We start from the raw sequence: 15,006 nt of genomic DNA, 5'->3' as shown, positions 1-15,006 counted from the left end.
CTCTTTCCCGCATCCTTCACCCAGTCTTGAGGGTCGCCCTCTGCAGGGGCACCTCCGGCCCCTCACGCCCCCTCTGTCTTCCCAGTTCACGGAACAGATCCCACCTCCAGCCATTCCCACAAGGACTCTGGACCCTGAGGACCAATCCCCGTGGAAAATTTCCATCCCTCAAGCACAGGCTGCATCCTGTCCCAGGGACTGTCAGGATCCCACAGGCACTTCCTGGGGGGCTGAGAAAGGGGGCCAGGGGGCCTGGGAATGGCCCCAGCCCCAACCCCAGCCCCAGCCCCAGCCCTGCCCCTGCCTGAGTGAGCAGAGCAGGGCCTGCAGAGCCTCACTCCCACCGTCCGTCTGTGGCTGCGGCCTCCAGCTATAAATAGGGGCTCGGATCCTATTTTCTTTCAAAACAAGCACCAGACTGTCACCACAGGCCCAGAAAAGCAGTCCCTGGCTGGGGCAGTCCCCACCCCTCTCCGGCATTGTGTCCAGCCCCTGCCTCCAGTACTGGAGCTCCGGAGGGCAGAGGAGGCCTGGAAAGGAGCTGGGTAGGAGGAGCCGAGCAGGTGCACCCCCCAGCCGGGTCAGCCATGCCCCTTGCACCTGTCGGGCCCCTGGCTCCTTCCTTCCCATCCCCTTCACCAAGCTAGGTCAGTCTTGTCCCCAAGGCTCATGATGTTAGTGGAGAGGTGACAGCAGCACAGGTCCTGAGCCACAGGCAGCAGAGCGTCCTCAGGCCCCAGGACAGAGGGTGCTCTGGGCTGTGGGGAAAGGTGGAGAAGCATCAGGATATTTCATAGGAAGAAGGCTTGGCGGGCAGAGGCTGGGCCTCCAGGCTGTGGACAAACAGCCCAAGACTAGCGAGGCTGGCAAAGAGAACGCCTGGTGAGCAGGGTCACCCACGGCCTATCCGGGGGCAATGGGGAGCCATCAGAGGCTTCCAGGCAAGGAAGGGTGAAGGAGAACTTTCCGTGGAGGTTAACCACAACTGCTGTTGGCAAAGGAAGGCCAAGCAAGGGATGGCGGCCACCCGCCTTGTGGGGTGCACAGGGACAGCTAGGAAAGACGGATTTGAGGAGAGTCCAGGGCTGGGAAGGATGGAGCAGGGGTATGAATCGGCCGTGGGAGGAAGGAGGAAGAGGGTCCAGAAGCTTAGATTTCTACCTAGCGGCGAGCAGGCTTGGGGAGATGGCCTGGGTGCAGCTGTGACAGGTGGGGCTGAGCTGGGAGGTTGCTCTGGGGTTCCTGCTGGGGATGGCGAGAGGCACCAGCAGTGGCCCGAGCCCTGGCGTCAGCACTAGAGGTGGAGGGGCAGGTGTCCCGGCCCATAGGCCACGCCTGAGGCCAGAGGAGACACAGCGGGCCAGAGTGTGGCCAGCGTGGGCCCAGCTCCGAGGGGCGGTGGGCGGCAGTGCGCGGCAGTGCGGGTGCGAGGCAGGACCTGCTTCCAGAGGGGTCGGGCCCACCCGGGAGGGGTACTCTCCATCTGGGGATCTCTGGAGAGCTGGTAGCCCAGAGGGCCACTAGCAAGGACACTGGGGTTTCCTGCCACCTCCTCCTGCACCCACTCCTGGCACTGCACCCGGCGCAGCTACTCTGCCCCTGCCGTGAGCTGGCACCCGTGGGGCCCAGCACCGTCTACACTGGCTGCTCTCGCTCCCTTAGGTGTTGGTCCTCCTGCAGCTCATGTCTGTGGGCATCTGGGTACACAGATGGCCTGGGTGAGGGACACAGGACCTGGTCCTGTCCCTGAGAGCTTCCAGCCTGTGGCCACTTAGACCCCAGGAGGCTCCACTGGACTCATTGCCCCAACCACACTTCCTGCTGGGCTGGGCTTGCTCGCTCACTAGAGGTGTCTATGTCCATGTCTCCACCCAGGTCCCTTTTACAGATGGGAAAACTGAGGCTGGGGGAGCCAGGGAGCACACAGCTCTGAGGGGGCACGTATGTGTGTTGGGGCGAGGGGCAGGTGGTTCCTGACCAAACGCCTGCCCTGGGTGTTTCTTCTGCCTGTGGGGTCATCCCACCTCCTCATACAAGAGAAAGAGCCATCAGACGGGGCCCTGAGGAAGGGGCACAGGGCCTGCACTGTCGCCTTCAGGGCCAGGCCCTGCCCACACCCACTGCCACCGTGTGGCCACTCTCCCTCATCCCAGGGCACACACTCACTGTCTCCGAGCCCAGCCCGACAGCTAGGGGAAGCCCCAGGACACTCCCCACCAGCCCTGCCCTGAGCAAGTCCTCGTGCCAGAGCTGCGGGGAGACCCGGGCGCCAGCAGACGGCTCCCCGGCTTTGGATCGGCCCAGGAGAGAGGCTGGCCCTTCAGCCTCCTGGGGGCAGCTCCCACCTGGCCAGAACCCAGACTCCTAACCCTTCTCCAGCCTCTCCATCCCCTTCTCTGACCTCCAAGCCCCCAGCGGCAGGATTGGCACTTATCTCTGACTTCTGGAACGTTCCATCCCCAGTCAACCCCAGAAGGAGGTCCCTCCCTCTTCCGGCCAGCAGAGCCGGACCTCATCCAGCCACGCCGGGGAGGCCCAGCTGCCAAACCACCATGGAAAGCAGATGCTCCTTCCTTCCCCTCCTTGGTCCCCCCACCTCCTCCCCGACCCTGACTTCGGGAGCCCCAGGGACAGGAGGGGAACGTTCATTTCCCCGGGCAGGGCGCCAGCTCTCACACCCTCCTTTCACGGGCGCCAGCAGCAGATGCTCCACTTCCGATTCCCTCGCAGCCAAGCCACCACACCCCACCCTCGCCACTGCCTGGAGGACCCAGCCTGGAGCCTCCCCAGGGGCTGGTGTCCCCCTCTGCCCTGCTCCCCTGAGGCCCTGGCACTGGGGGTGCCCTCTGAGCCTCCTTTCCTCACCTGTAAATGGGTTGGAGGAGGGCCTCTGTGCTGGGGCTGAGCAGGCACAGTGCCGAGAGAGCCCCCAGGCTTTTCCGGGCCAGAAACCCTCCCCAGCCTGGCCCCCAGGGCCAGGAAAGCCGCCTGAAAACGGAGCAGATCACAGGGCTGGGGAAAGCCTCCTGGAACGGCTCCCCACCGCAGGCCACCCGCCTGCCTGCCCTCAGGCCTGGGGAGCAGCAGGGCTTCCACAGACAAAACCTCCGTTGAGGCCCTGCTTCCTCCCTCCCAGCCCTCCAGCCTGGGAGGACCCTCTCCCCTCCCATCAAAACCTCTCATTTTCCTGCCCGCTTCCTCTGCCTCGCAGGACCTTGGGGTTTGGACCCCACCTCCCAGAGCACCTACCCCTGCTTTCTCTTCCCCCAGAGGGGCCCCCAAATGGGAAATGCCTATATACAGCCCTTGGCCAGGGTGACTCGGGCACCTGGTTAGAGGACCCATAGCCGTGGCCAGCGGTCAGGGCGCAGGCCCAGCCAATACTTGGGGAAACCATTTTCCTGACTGGCCTTTTCAACTTGGCAAGGGACAGGGAAGGTCACCACACAGAAGGTCAGGGATCCTGAGTGTGAGTCTCGGCTCCAGGAGTCCCCGTGGTGTCCAGGTATGGAGGCGGTCAGCCCACGGGCCTCTCGTCCCAGGGTGTCGTCGCCTGGGAAAGGCCGTGGCTGTTTTAAGTGCCCTGTGACTTCGCCGTCCTTTCTGGGGGAGGGCAGGACAGGAGGAGAGCAGGTGGACGGGGGTCCTGGGATGGCTCTGGAATTGGGGGCTGGAGGAGCAGGCAGTAAAGGGGAGAGAGCACTGTGGGGTCCACAGCAAGTCGGCCTCTCCCAGGCAGCCAGCCCCAGCTCTGGGGGCCTGTGTCACCGCTGGGCGTGCCCCGAAGTCTGTCCCTGTAACCTTCCCCCTCTTGCCTCCAGAACACAGGGTCAATGGGGCAGCTGTGGCCTCGTGGCTAAGGGAGCCGCATTCCACGTGGCTGACAGTGGTTTGCCTCCCAGCCCTGGCAGCTAGGGAAACAGCTTGGGTGCAGGTGCCTGCCCCCCGACAGGACAAAGACCTGGGGATGGGCTTGGGGAGTACTGTGTCCCATTGGGGTGCTTTCCTCTCTCCGTCTCCCTGCCTCTCTAGTGAGCACACGCACCCTCTGGGAACTAAAAAGAACTCGGAGTGTGGGTCGGGAAGGTGACGGCTGAGCCTTCTGTGTGTGGACCACTGAAGGAGGCCCGCCAGGCTGGCCCTGCATGAGCACATGGCAGCTGCCCTCTTGCCTGGGGAGCCCTGGGAGGCAGACTTGATGGTGACTGTGACAAACCCTCCAGTCGGTATCCAGCACCTGGAGCCCCAGCTGTGCCAGACAGTGAAGCTAAGGCAGCAGGTCCCCGCTCGCCCGCTCACGTCCCCACACTGTGTGTGCAGGCAACGCTAACCACGCCCTGGCACCACCCCACACTGTGGCCACGTGGGGTCCTTGGACTCTGGGGCCAGCTCCTCCTGTCGGCACCTTCTCCAGCTCGGGAACGAGGGCAGTGTCAGAGCACGAGCTGCAGCCCTGGAGACGTAGCTCCGGCTCACACGCCTACGGGTCTCTGGCTTCTGGACAGGACAAGGCTGGGAAAAGGCTGGAGGGAATCCCTTGGAGGCGCAGGGGAGGGGACCTGGCCTGAGGTCCGGAGGGCCTGGGTGACTCAGCCGGGCTGGTTGCTGGGCAGGGCACCTGGCCCATGCCTGCTCTTACACAGGGCCGCATTCAGCCCCAGGTGGGTACCCACCCCTGCAATGAACACATAGCCCTAAGGGAGACAGAGAGCCCTTCATCCTGCCCCTGAGCACCCCACCCATAGACCCTCAAACTTCCTGGGGAGACTCTCCCAACCGCCTCCCTGCCTGCCCAGACCTGGAACGAGGATCTGCCAGCCAGGTGTCAGGCCCCAAGGGGCTACAGGGGAGAGTCCTCCCCACCTCAGAGTGGGCCTCTCCCAGCAGCTGGCTAGTGCCCGCTCCTCGCCTGCCAGCGTCCGCCTTCCCAGTCTCTCTGGACTTTGCCTCTCCACTGCCTTCCTTGTGCCTTCTCTGCACCCCTGGGTGCAGTCCTCATGGGGTTTGGGGTACTGATTTCTCATCTCAATTTTTTTTGAGAGAGATTTTTGCTATAGGGCATATGAGCTTGCCAGAGAGACAGAAAGCGAGAGATCATCCCCGGGGGGATGGCCACACCACAATCCCGTCTCCTCCGTTATCCTCTCAGGATCTGGGCCGCACACTCACGGGTGCACACGTGCTTGCGCCCAGCGTGTTTCAAACTGCCAGGTTCAGGATTTGAACCACAGTCAACCATGTGAGAGTCCAGTGCCTTAACCACTGCTGCCCCCTCTCATCTCACTTTTACATATATATAGAGAGAGGGTTTTTTTGTTTTGTTTTGTTTTGTTTTGTTTTTAAGAATTATTCATTTAGGGAACAGCAGATGGTGTAATGGCTATGTTGCTGGACTCCCATGCAGTCAACTGCGGCTCCAGTCCCAGGCCCAGTGGCTTAAACTCACGCCGGGCGCGTGTGCATGCGTGCCCAAGATCCCGAGAGGAGAATGGAGGAGAAGGGATTGTGGCGTGGCCATCCCCCTGGGGGTGATTTCTTACTTTCTGTCTCTCTGTCTCTCTCTGTCTTCCTGGCAGGTACACTTGTCCTATAGCAAAAACCTCTCTTAAAAAGAAAAATAATTATTCACTTAATTTTGGGTCCAGCAGAGGGTGTAGTGGTTACATCGCTGGACTCCCAGATAGTCGACCACGATTTGAGTCCCAGACCTGGCAGCTTCAAACTCAAGCCAGGTTCATGTGCATGCGTGCCCAAAATCCCGAGAGGAAAAAGGAACGAAAAGGGATTATGGTATGGCCATCCCCGCAAGGGGTGATTTCTCGCTTTGTCTCTCTCTGTCTTTCCAGCAAGTACCCAACCCCTATATTGAAACCTCTCTCGGCTGTTGCCACTTAGCAGTCCGCCTGCCCAACAACCTTTTTGGGTGTACTTTCTTTCTTTCCTTAACTTTCTTTTTATTAAACCTTCTTTTCTATCTACTTCATTCGTGGTTGTGGTTTCATTTTGCGCCTAGGGACAGACCTCTAATTTTATGGACTCCCATGTAGTTGATCATGGTTCAAGTCCTGGACCCAGTGGCCTAAACTCACAGCAGGCGCATGTGTGTGCGTGCCCAAGATCCCAAGAGGAGAGTGCAAGAGAAGGGATTGTGGCTTTGCCATCCCCCGCTGGGGAGTGATTTCTCACTTTCTGTCTTTCTGTTTTTCTGGTGAGCGCACACACCCTATAGCAACGCCCCCACAAAAACAAAACAAAACAAAACAAAAAAAACCCTCTCTTAAAGAAAAGGAAAGAAAGAATCATTCACTTAATTTTACTTATTTATTATTATTATTCAGTTTGGCCAGGGAGTGAGAGAGGGTGAGAAGGCAAACTGCCAGGTATAGGACTCGAACCACAGTCGGCCATGTGGGAGTCCAGCACTAACCCACCATGCCACCTGCCAGCTCCTCACCTCAGTTTGATTCTGCCTCTCTCAGACGGCGGTCCTGTCTGTTCCCACCGCTGTGTTATTGCTTCTGTGAGTCAGTGAGCGCCCCGTGCCCTTCTGTCCCCATCCACCTCTCACCCCACCGCTCCTTCTTGGTGGCATGGGGTCTCCCTCCCCCACATACACATGTCCAGGCCTCCCCCTTCCAGCCTGGAGCCAGGGCACCCCCCACCCCAGCCATACCGCCCAGGGCTCCAGGCCCCCTTTTTGCCGGGCGGCCCCGGCCACTCAGGAAGGCCCGTGACCCCTCCCGGCCCCCAGAGGACTGGGAATGTAGCTGGAGCCGGGCACGCAGGGTCCGAGTGCCAGGGAATGGGTGCAGTGGGTGCCCAGACAGGCAGGGTGCAGGGGTGGCTGGCCGGGCACCGTGGGCTTGCTTTCTGCCCCTTCTCTGCTACCGGGAAAGGGGATTCATGTCCCTGCCTACAGAGGACTCTTACTGTGGGACCCAGCACCCAGGAGTGGGGGGCCCAGGGGGAGGCGGGGCACACAGGCTGGGCTCAGCAGAGACCCAGGACGGGACGCAGAGGCTGAGCCAGGCAGTAGGAGGGCAGGAGCCCGGAGAGCTGGGATGGGCTGGTGCTCCCCAGGGACTCTGAGGATTAGGAAGAGACAGAGCCCGCAGCCCCCAGATTGGAAAAGGCCCCATGCTTGAGACCCTGCTGCTGGCCAGGTCTGGGGGCTGGGGAGGCCATGGGCAGAGGTACTCCCCACAAGGGATTCTGTGTCCCAAGAACCTGAAGATAGAGGGTGTCACGACGAAGTGGCCCTCATGTTCGGGTCCCCAGCCAGGGATCAGACCCCCCCCCACTCACCAGGAGTGTCCCCAGGGATGCCAAGCTCTGCCCTGCCAGAGGGGAGCCTGCGGGGGGACTGACACAGGCTTCACCTGGCCCCGGGGAAGGGGCTAGGAGAAAGGACACAAGCTTCTCTGTGCCCTGAGTCCCGGGTTGGGAAGAAGGATGGAGCCGCCCCACCCTGGAGCCCAGACAGCAGTGCCTGTTCACGGGAGGAAGGGCGGGTAGCCACGAGGACTCCACCTTCGGCAAACCTCTCGGAGGGCACCGCAGGAGGGGCAGGAGCCCTCCAGGAACACACGGCCCCTTTCATGGTCAGGCCCAGCCGGGTAGCGGGGGGCAGGCGCCGAGGGGCAGGCAGGCTGGGCACAATCGCCGCTCTGTCCCAGCAGCTCCCGGCCCACACACACGCACACACGGCCTTACCCAAACCTGAAACACGCCCCGGCAGCCACCCACACGCTTGCACGCACACACGCAGATACACACCCACAAAGACCTGCATGCTTGCTCACGTGGCGTCCCACGCAGCACTGCCTGCTCCCCGACTTTCCTCTGACCCTGGGGCGTCCTGCCCCTCCACACCAGGGCTGGGTACTACCCATTCAAGTCCCACCTCTAACTTCTGTCCGTCCAGGTCAGGAGCAATTCCCAGACCAGGAAGGGACCTCAGGCTAATCCCCTGGCAGGGGAAGGGCAGGAAGGGGCGCCCGGTTCATAGGATGGGGGCACTGAGGCCCAAAGGGCAACCCGCTCACTGTTGCCAGTCTGGTGGTGTGATGAGTAGGGGTCTTCTCGACCCAGGAGAGTTGAGGCAGGGCTGATCCAGCCTGTGCTGAAGCCTCTCCCCAGCCCACCACCCCACAGGCACCAAGCTGGCTCCGCCCACATGCCTTTCCTCCTTCTCTGCCTTCCACTTATCAGAGCTTCTAGGGGGTCCTGCGTATCCTGCCAGTCTCTCACTCAGCCTTGCCACCCTCCTCTGAGACTGTCTCCCTCTGCTCCTCTGTGTCACGCTCGCCTCCCCCAGAAAGCCCTCTGGGATTGGCCCCTGGCTGGTTACTCCTTAGCCTGCACTCCCTCTCCATCTGAAGCCCTCTCCAACTGCCCCCACCTCCAGAACAGGGATTCTGGGTTCCTGCAATTGCAGCCCGGCAGAGACACCACGGTGGGGCAGAGAAGGAGGCCCAGAGGCAGGGCCAGCGCTGTCAGAGTTTCCGGAGCCCTGGCTTGCAAGGCCCGCACGGCTCCTCTGGGGCGAGGGGCTGCCCGGTCTGCCAGCAGCACAAGGCTGCCTGTGTGCGCCCTTCCTGCCGCCCCTCAAAGGGCCCATTCAGACGTCTCTGGAAAGTACCAAACAGGATGTGCTGCCTCCTGCAGGGAGGGGCGAGCAGGTGCGGGGCTGGCCCAGAACTCCAGCGTGACGGGTAGGGCTGGGGACAGGGCCATGCGGCCTGTGGGTGGTGCAGGAAAATGGGGCGCCTCTGGTCGCAGCCTCCCTCCGAGTATAGGTAGTCTCCCTGCGGACATCAGCTGGCTTGCGAAGTCTGGAGACCATGGTCACACTCACCTCTTGCCAGCCCTGACGGTGGCTCCTGTCCCGCCCCATGCTTCCCCCAGCCTGTGCTGAAGCCTCTCCCAAGCCCACCACCCCACAGGCACCAAGCTGGCTCCGCCCACATGCCTTTCCTCCTTCTCTGCCTTCCACTTATCAGAGCTTCTAGGGGGTCCTGCGTATCCTGCCAGTCTCTCACTCAGCCTTGCCACCCTCCTCTGAGACTGTCTCCCTCTGCTCCTCTGTGTCACGCTCGCCTCCCCCAGAAAGCCCTCTGGGATTGGCCCCTGGCTGGTTACTCCTTAGCCTGCACTCCCTCTCCATCTGAAGCCCTCTCCAACTGCCCCCACCTCCAGAACAGGGATTCTGGGTTCCTGCAATTGCAGCCCGGCAGAGACACCACGGTGGGGCAGAGAAGGAGGCCCAGAGGCAGGGCCAGCGCTGTCAGAGTTTCCGGAGCCCTGGCTTGCAAGGCCCGCACGGCTCCTCTGGGGCGAGGGGCTGCCCGGTCTGCCAGCAGCACAAGGCTGCCTGTGTGCGCCCTTCCTGCCGCCCCTCAAAGGGCCCATTCAGACGTCTCTGGAAAGTACCAAACAGGATGTGCTGCCTCCTGCAGGGAGGGGCGAGCAGGTGCGGGGCTGGCCCAGAACTCCAGCGTGACGGGTAGGGCTGGGGACAGGGCCATGCGGCCTGTGGGTGGTGCAGGAAAATGGGGCGCCTCTGGTCGCAGCCTCCCTCCGAGTATAGGTAGTCTCCCTGCGGACATCAGCTGGCTTGCGAAGTCTGGAGACCATGGTCACACTCACCTCTTGCCAGCCCTGACGGTGGCTCCTGTCCCGCCCCATGCTGTGGCTACCCTCGTGGGTTTTTGTGTGTTTGTTGCTTTTGCCATAGAGCAGTGCTGTTGCCAGACAGAGACTGAAGGGGAAAATGAGAAGGGACCAGCAGTTAGCGTAATGGCTATGTCATTGGACTCCCATGTAGTCAACCATGGTTCAAGTCCCTGACCCAGTGGCTTAAACTCAGGGCAGGCACAAGGTCCCAAGAGGAGAATGGAGAAGGGATTGCGGTGTGGCCATCCCCCCAGAGGGTGATTTCTCACTTTCTGTCTCTCTGTCTCTCTCTTTCTGGAGAGCATATGTGCCCTATAGCAAAAACCTCTCCAAAAAAAAAAAAAAAGAAAAGAAAATGAGAAAATATCCCTGGGAGATGACCACCCTACAATCCCGTCTCCCTTCTCCTTTCAGGATTTCGAGCACCCAGGCACCTGCACCTGGCATAGTTTTCAAGCCCCCAGGTCCAGGATTTGAACCACAGTCAGCAGTGTGGGGATCCAGTGCCTTAACCACCACACCACCTTGCTGGCCCCACCCTCTGTTTAATGTGCTGTATTTGCTCTTAAGACTGCTGTCCTGAGCTGGCCCCCTAGCCTCGTGGTTACGGTTGCCAGATCTCACATGCATGACTGCAGTTCGAATCCCAGCCTCAGAGGTTTGAAAATCACGCCGGGCAAATGCGCATGCGTGCACCAAATCCCGACAATGCAGACAGGAGTGACGGGACGGCAGCCTGACCCTTCTCCTTGGGTGGGTGCTTTCTCCGCATCTCTCCCTGTCTTCTCTCTCAATGAGAGATGCACCCTCAGGCAATTTATTTTTTAAAAAGAAGTCAATGTTCCCACTGACACAGCGCCTGGCAGGTGCCGCCCCCCGCGGGTTCCCGGGGGATCCCTCCCTGACACCGTCTGGGCCTCCTGGGCACCCAGGTGGCTTTGCAGTTCTCGCTGGGCTCCTTCAGCTTCCCAGACACATTCTGCTAAGAGGCGCTAACAGGGCCTGCCCTGCCCGTGGAGGAGAGCGCCACCCTCCTGGGCACCCCTCCGCAGTGCAGGCTGCCCGAGCGCGTGCCAGCTCAGTCACCCGCAAAGGCTGATGCCGCTTCCCCGGGCGGAGTCCGAGCTCAGAGACGTGGACCATCGCCATGAGGCTTGTACAGACCAGCCCTCTGAAGGCCAGTGGCCTGTGCTTGTCCAGGCTCAGGGGAAGGCCACGGGGAGGACCACCTTCTCCACCCCTTCCTGTGCGTCCCCAGCCCAGGCCTCTTTCTGCAGTTAGCGATACAGTCAGCTCTCCACCATGAAAGGAACGGACCAGAAACTGGCCACAGCAGGGTGGAGGGCAAAGGAGGCCAATTGAAGGGGAAACTTCCTACAGGACGTAGTTTAAAAGGAGGTGTCCCAGCGTGGGACGAAAGGGGCCCTCGTAGTGGCCACTGGCCCCAGGCAACCCCGATGTGGCCTGCCACCTTGGGAGGCATGCAGCCTTCCCTGGCCGTCCTCAGGGCTCAGCTGTCCCACCCCTGGCTCCTGGGCCGGGGCGGAAGGAGGGCCGGATCTGGCCGCTCACGGGGGACTGTTAATAACTCCGCAGCAGGAAGCAATCACAGGGCCAGAGGACATTTGGGCCTACTCTCGGGCCTGCTTGGGGGCTGACCCTGGCGTGGTCTCCATCTGCTCCTTCCGTGGCAGACTCGGGCCCACAAGCTGCCACCCCACCCCCCAAAGGCAGCAGGGAGAATGGCTGGAGAGAGAAGTGGGGACGGGCGGGGTCCCCATCTGAGCACCCCTGGGCACCCGGAGGCCTGGCAGACAGGGAGCAGGCATGGCAGGGGTTGCCCAGGCCCAGGCACAGCGGTGCTCAGGGGGAGTGGTTTGGGCGGGGGTTATGTGGGCTGGGGGTGGTGGCCCTGAAGCTGTGTTCGTAAGGGCCCCACCAGGTGATCAGGCCAGGGGACGTTTCCTTGGGGCCGGGGAGTCCAGACCCAGGATGGAGAGTCCTCCGGGCCCCAGGGCAAGAGAGCCAGAGCTGGCAGAGGCCTCTGGCCCCAGGAACCTCCAAGGAGGAGACTCTGGGACTCTCTGGGTCTGGCTGGACACACGGTGAGACGTGCCTTGTGGTATCAGGGCCGAGGGGATGCCGGGCTGCCCTGGTGGTTGTGGGCAGTGGCACGTGGGGACACCTCCTGGCAGTCCTCGGAGAGAGCCTGAGCACAGCCTTGCCCCCCGCAGCCTCCTTCTTCGGGGAGAGCCACCTGCAGGTGCCCGTGGCCGCGGCCCTGACGGACGTCACCCTGCAGCTCCAGTTCTCCACGTCCCAGCCCGACGCCCTGCTGCTCCTGGCCGCGGGTCCAGCCGACCACCTGCTGCTACAGCTCAACTCCGGGCGCCTGCAGGTGGGTGACAGCCGGGATCAGGGCGGGACTCCTAGCTGTGGGATCCCTGTGGGTCACGTTCACCGTGGGGCGTCCACTGTGGTGTGTCCTGAGCTCACCCTGCGTCCTCCGAGTGGGGGGGCGTGTCACCTCTTCCCCACCTGTCCACCCTGGCTGCCTGTGTCATGGAGACAGAAGTATGTCCTTCTCTCGCCAAAGACCGCCCCCACCCCAAGCCAGGGAGCTTTCCTCTCTCTCTCTCCAAAGAATGATTTATTTTACTTATTTATTTAATTTTTGACCAGAGAGAAAGTGAGAAATCAAGTCTCACTTGAACTGTGGCTGGCCATGTGGGAGTCCAGCACCTCGACCACCACGCCACCTGCTGGCCCCTGGCTTTTTCATTGCCATAGGACACGTGCCCTCACCAGAGACAGTGAGACAGAGAGACAGAGAGCACAGTCTTCCATCAGGACATGGTCACATCACTACCCTCCTGTCTCCCCAGCCTGGATTTGGGCAAACACGCACATGTGCTCAGAGTGTTTTTCTTTTTTTAAAAAATAATGATTTATTTTACTTTATTTATTCATTATTTTTTTTTAATTTGATGAGAGAGAGAGAGAAAGTGAGAAAGCAAGCTACCAGGTCTGGGACTCAAACCATGGTCAGCTATGTGGGAGTGTCCAGCACCTTAACTATCACACCACCTGCTGGGGCCCTCCCAGAGTATTTTTCAAGCTGTTGGGGGTGGGATTCAAACTGGTTGCCACGGGGACCCACCTCCCTTGACCACCAGGCCCCTGGACCTGCCCCAGGGAGCGTTTCTTCACTGAATCGTCAAAGCAGAAGGTCCTTGTCCCTGAACGTGAGCCTGGCTTTCTGAGTGGCCCCACAGAGCTCTGCCCTACTTAGGGGGATGCAGAGGGGGATTCCTGGTGCCCATTATGTCAGGGGAGGAATCTTCTGGATCCCAACATGAGTTCTCTGGTACCTCTTACCCAAAGAAAAAGGAGAAAAACAAGTTGAGCGTTAGCAGGTGGCATGGAGGTCTAGGCTGTGGATCCCACATGGCCAAATGAGCAGTTCCAGTCCCAGGCCCAGAGGCTGACCCCAGGAGGGGTCAGCAGGTGGCGTGCAGGTTAAGGTGTTGGACTCCCACGTGGACGACCACAGTTTGAGTCCTGGACCTGGCAACTTGCTTTCTTACTCTCTCTCTCTCTCTCTCTCTCTCTCGCTCTCTTGCACATGCCCTGTGATCAAATTTAAAATCATCATCATCATCATAAATATAATTAGATAATTAGTTTTAGAAACAGAAAAAAGATGGGACCAGCAGCTGGCGTAATGGCTATGTCACTGGACTTCCATGTAGTCGACTGCGGTTCGAGTCTCAGACCCGGTGGCTTAAACTCACACCAAGCACGTGTGCGTGCGTCCCCAAGATCCCAAGAGGAGAATGGAGGAGACGGGATTGAGGCGTGGCCATGCCCCCTGGGGGGGTGATTTCTCGCTTTCTGTCTCTCTGTCTCTGTCTTTCTGGCGAGCGCATGCGCCCTATAGCAAAAACCTCTGAAAAACAAAACAAAACAGAAACAAAAAAAAAAACTGAGCGCATGTGTGTCCCCAAAACCCCAGATGAACGGAGGAGGGATTTCAGTGTGCCATCCCCCCGGGGGTTGATTCTCTCTCTCTCTCTCTCTCTCACGTGCTCTGTGACAGAAATCTATTTTAAGTGAAATGTAAGTTGAAGCTCTAGGAGAGCATCGTGTTCATCCCTGTGGTTAGGATCCCCAGCCAAGTCTGGCCCAGAGCTCACTGTCAAGTGTCTGGGCAGTGGTGTGTGTGGGGTGAGTGAAGAGATGGCGGGGACCCTGAGCTTGCGGGGCCCACCATGCTTTCCAGGGGAAGTGGGGGATTCAGAGTGCTGTCCCCACCCCATCTCTCCTCAGGTCAGGCTGGTCCTGGGCCAGGAGGAGCTGAGGCTGCAGACCCCGGCAGAGACCCTGCTGGACGACGCGGACCCCCACACCGTAGTGCTGACCATCTCCGATAGCCACGCCACCTTGTCCGTCGACGGGCTCCTCAACGCCTCGTCCCCGGTCCTGGGAGCCCCCCTGGAGGTCCCATATGGGCTCTTTGTGGGGGGCACAGGGGACCTGGGCCTGCCCTACCTGCGGGGAGTCAGCCGGCCCCTGAGGGGCTGCCTCCACACAGCCACCCTCAATGGTCGCAGCCTCCTCCGGCCACTGACCCCCGATGTCCACGAGGGCTGTGCCGAGGAGTTCTCCGCGGGCGACGATGTGGCCCTGGGCTTCTCCGGGCCCCACTCCCTGGCCGCCTTCCCCGCCTGGGCCACACAGGACGAGGGCACCCTGGAGTTTACGCTCACCACCCGGAGCCGCCATGCCCCCTTGGCCTTCCAGGCAGGGGGCCGGCGCGGGGACTTCATCTATGTGGACGTATTCGAGGGCCACCTGCGGGCCGTGGTGGAGAAGGGCCAGGGCACCGTCCTGCTCCACAACAGCGTCCCCGTGGCCGATGGACAGCCCCATGAGGTCAGCGTGCAGGTGGATGCACACCGGCTGGAAATCTCTGTGGACCAGTACCCCACGCGAACCTCCAACCGTGGGGTGCACGGCTACCTGGAGCCCCGTGGCAGTCTCCTCCTCGGGGGGCTGGACGCGGAGGCCTCGCGTCCCCTCCAGGAGCACCGCCTGGGCCTGGCCCCCGCAGCCACCAACGCCTCCCTGCTGGGCTGCGTGGAAGACCTCAGCGTCAACGCCCAGAGGTGGGCTCGGGGCCGCCCTGCTGACACGCGGCAGGGCGGCCCCCTGCCGGCCGGAGGAGGACGAGTACGAGGAGGACGCCTACAGCCCATACGAAGCCTTCTCCACCCTGGCCCCCGAGGCCTGGCCAGCCCTGGAGCTGCCAGAGCCGTGCGCGCCCGAGCC

The 15,006-nt window shown here is 61.2% G+C and overlaps 1 protein-coding gene across 1 annotated transcript in view; it reads left to right on the top strand.

Annotated features, from left to right (window-relative positions):
• The window catches only part of CSPG4 (chondroitin sulfate proteoglycan 4), a 42,262-nt gene that overhangs the window by 11,406 nt on the left and 15,850 nt on the right, over positions 1 to 15,006 (top strand). Inside the window, 3 exon segments of the mRNA XM_027768897.1 lie at positions 11,910 to 12,073; positions 14,005 to 14,843; positions 14,845 to 15,006. The exon segment at positions 14,845 to 15,006 is cut by the window's right edge and continues 4 nt beyond it. Coding sequence (XP_027624698.1) covers positions 11,910 to 12,073; positions 14,005 to 14,843; positions 14,845 to 15,006 — 1,165 coding nt within the window.

This window comes from Tupaia chinensis, unplaced genomic scaffold (genome assembly GCF_000334495.1).
Source record: "Tupaia chinensis unplaced genomic scaffold, TupChi_1.0 Scaffold000078_1, whole genome shotgun sequence".
Classification (NCBI taxonomy): domain Eukaryota; kingdom Metazoa; phylum Chordata; class Mammalia; order Scandentia; family Tupaiidae; genus Tupaia; species Tupaia belangeri.
The sequence above is the reverse complement of the archived record's forward strand: the minus strand, read 5'-3'. Positions and strand labels throughout refer to the sequence as shown.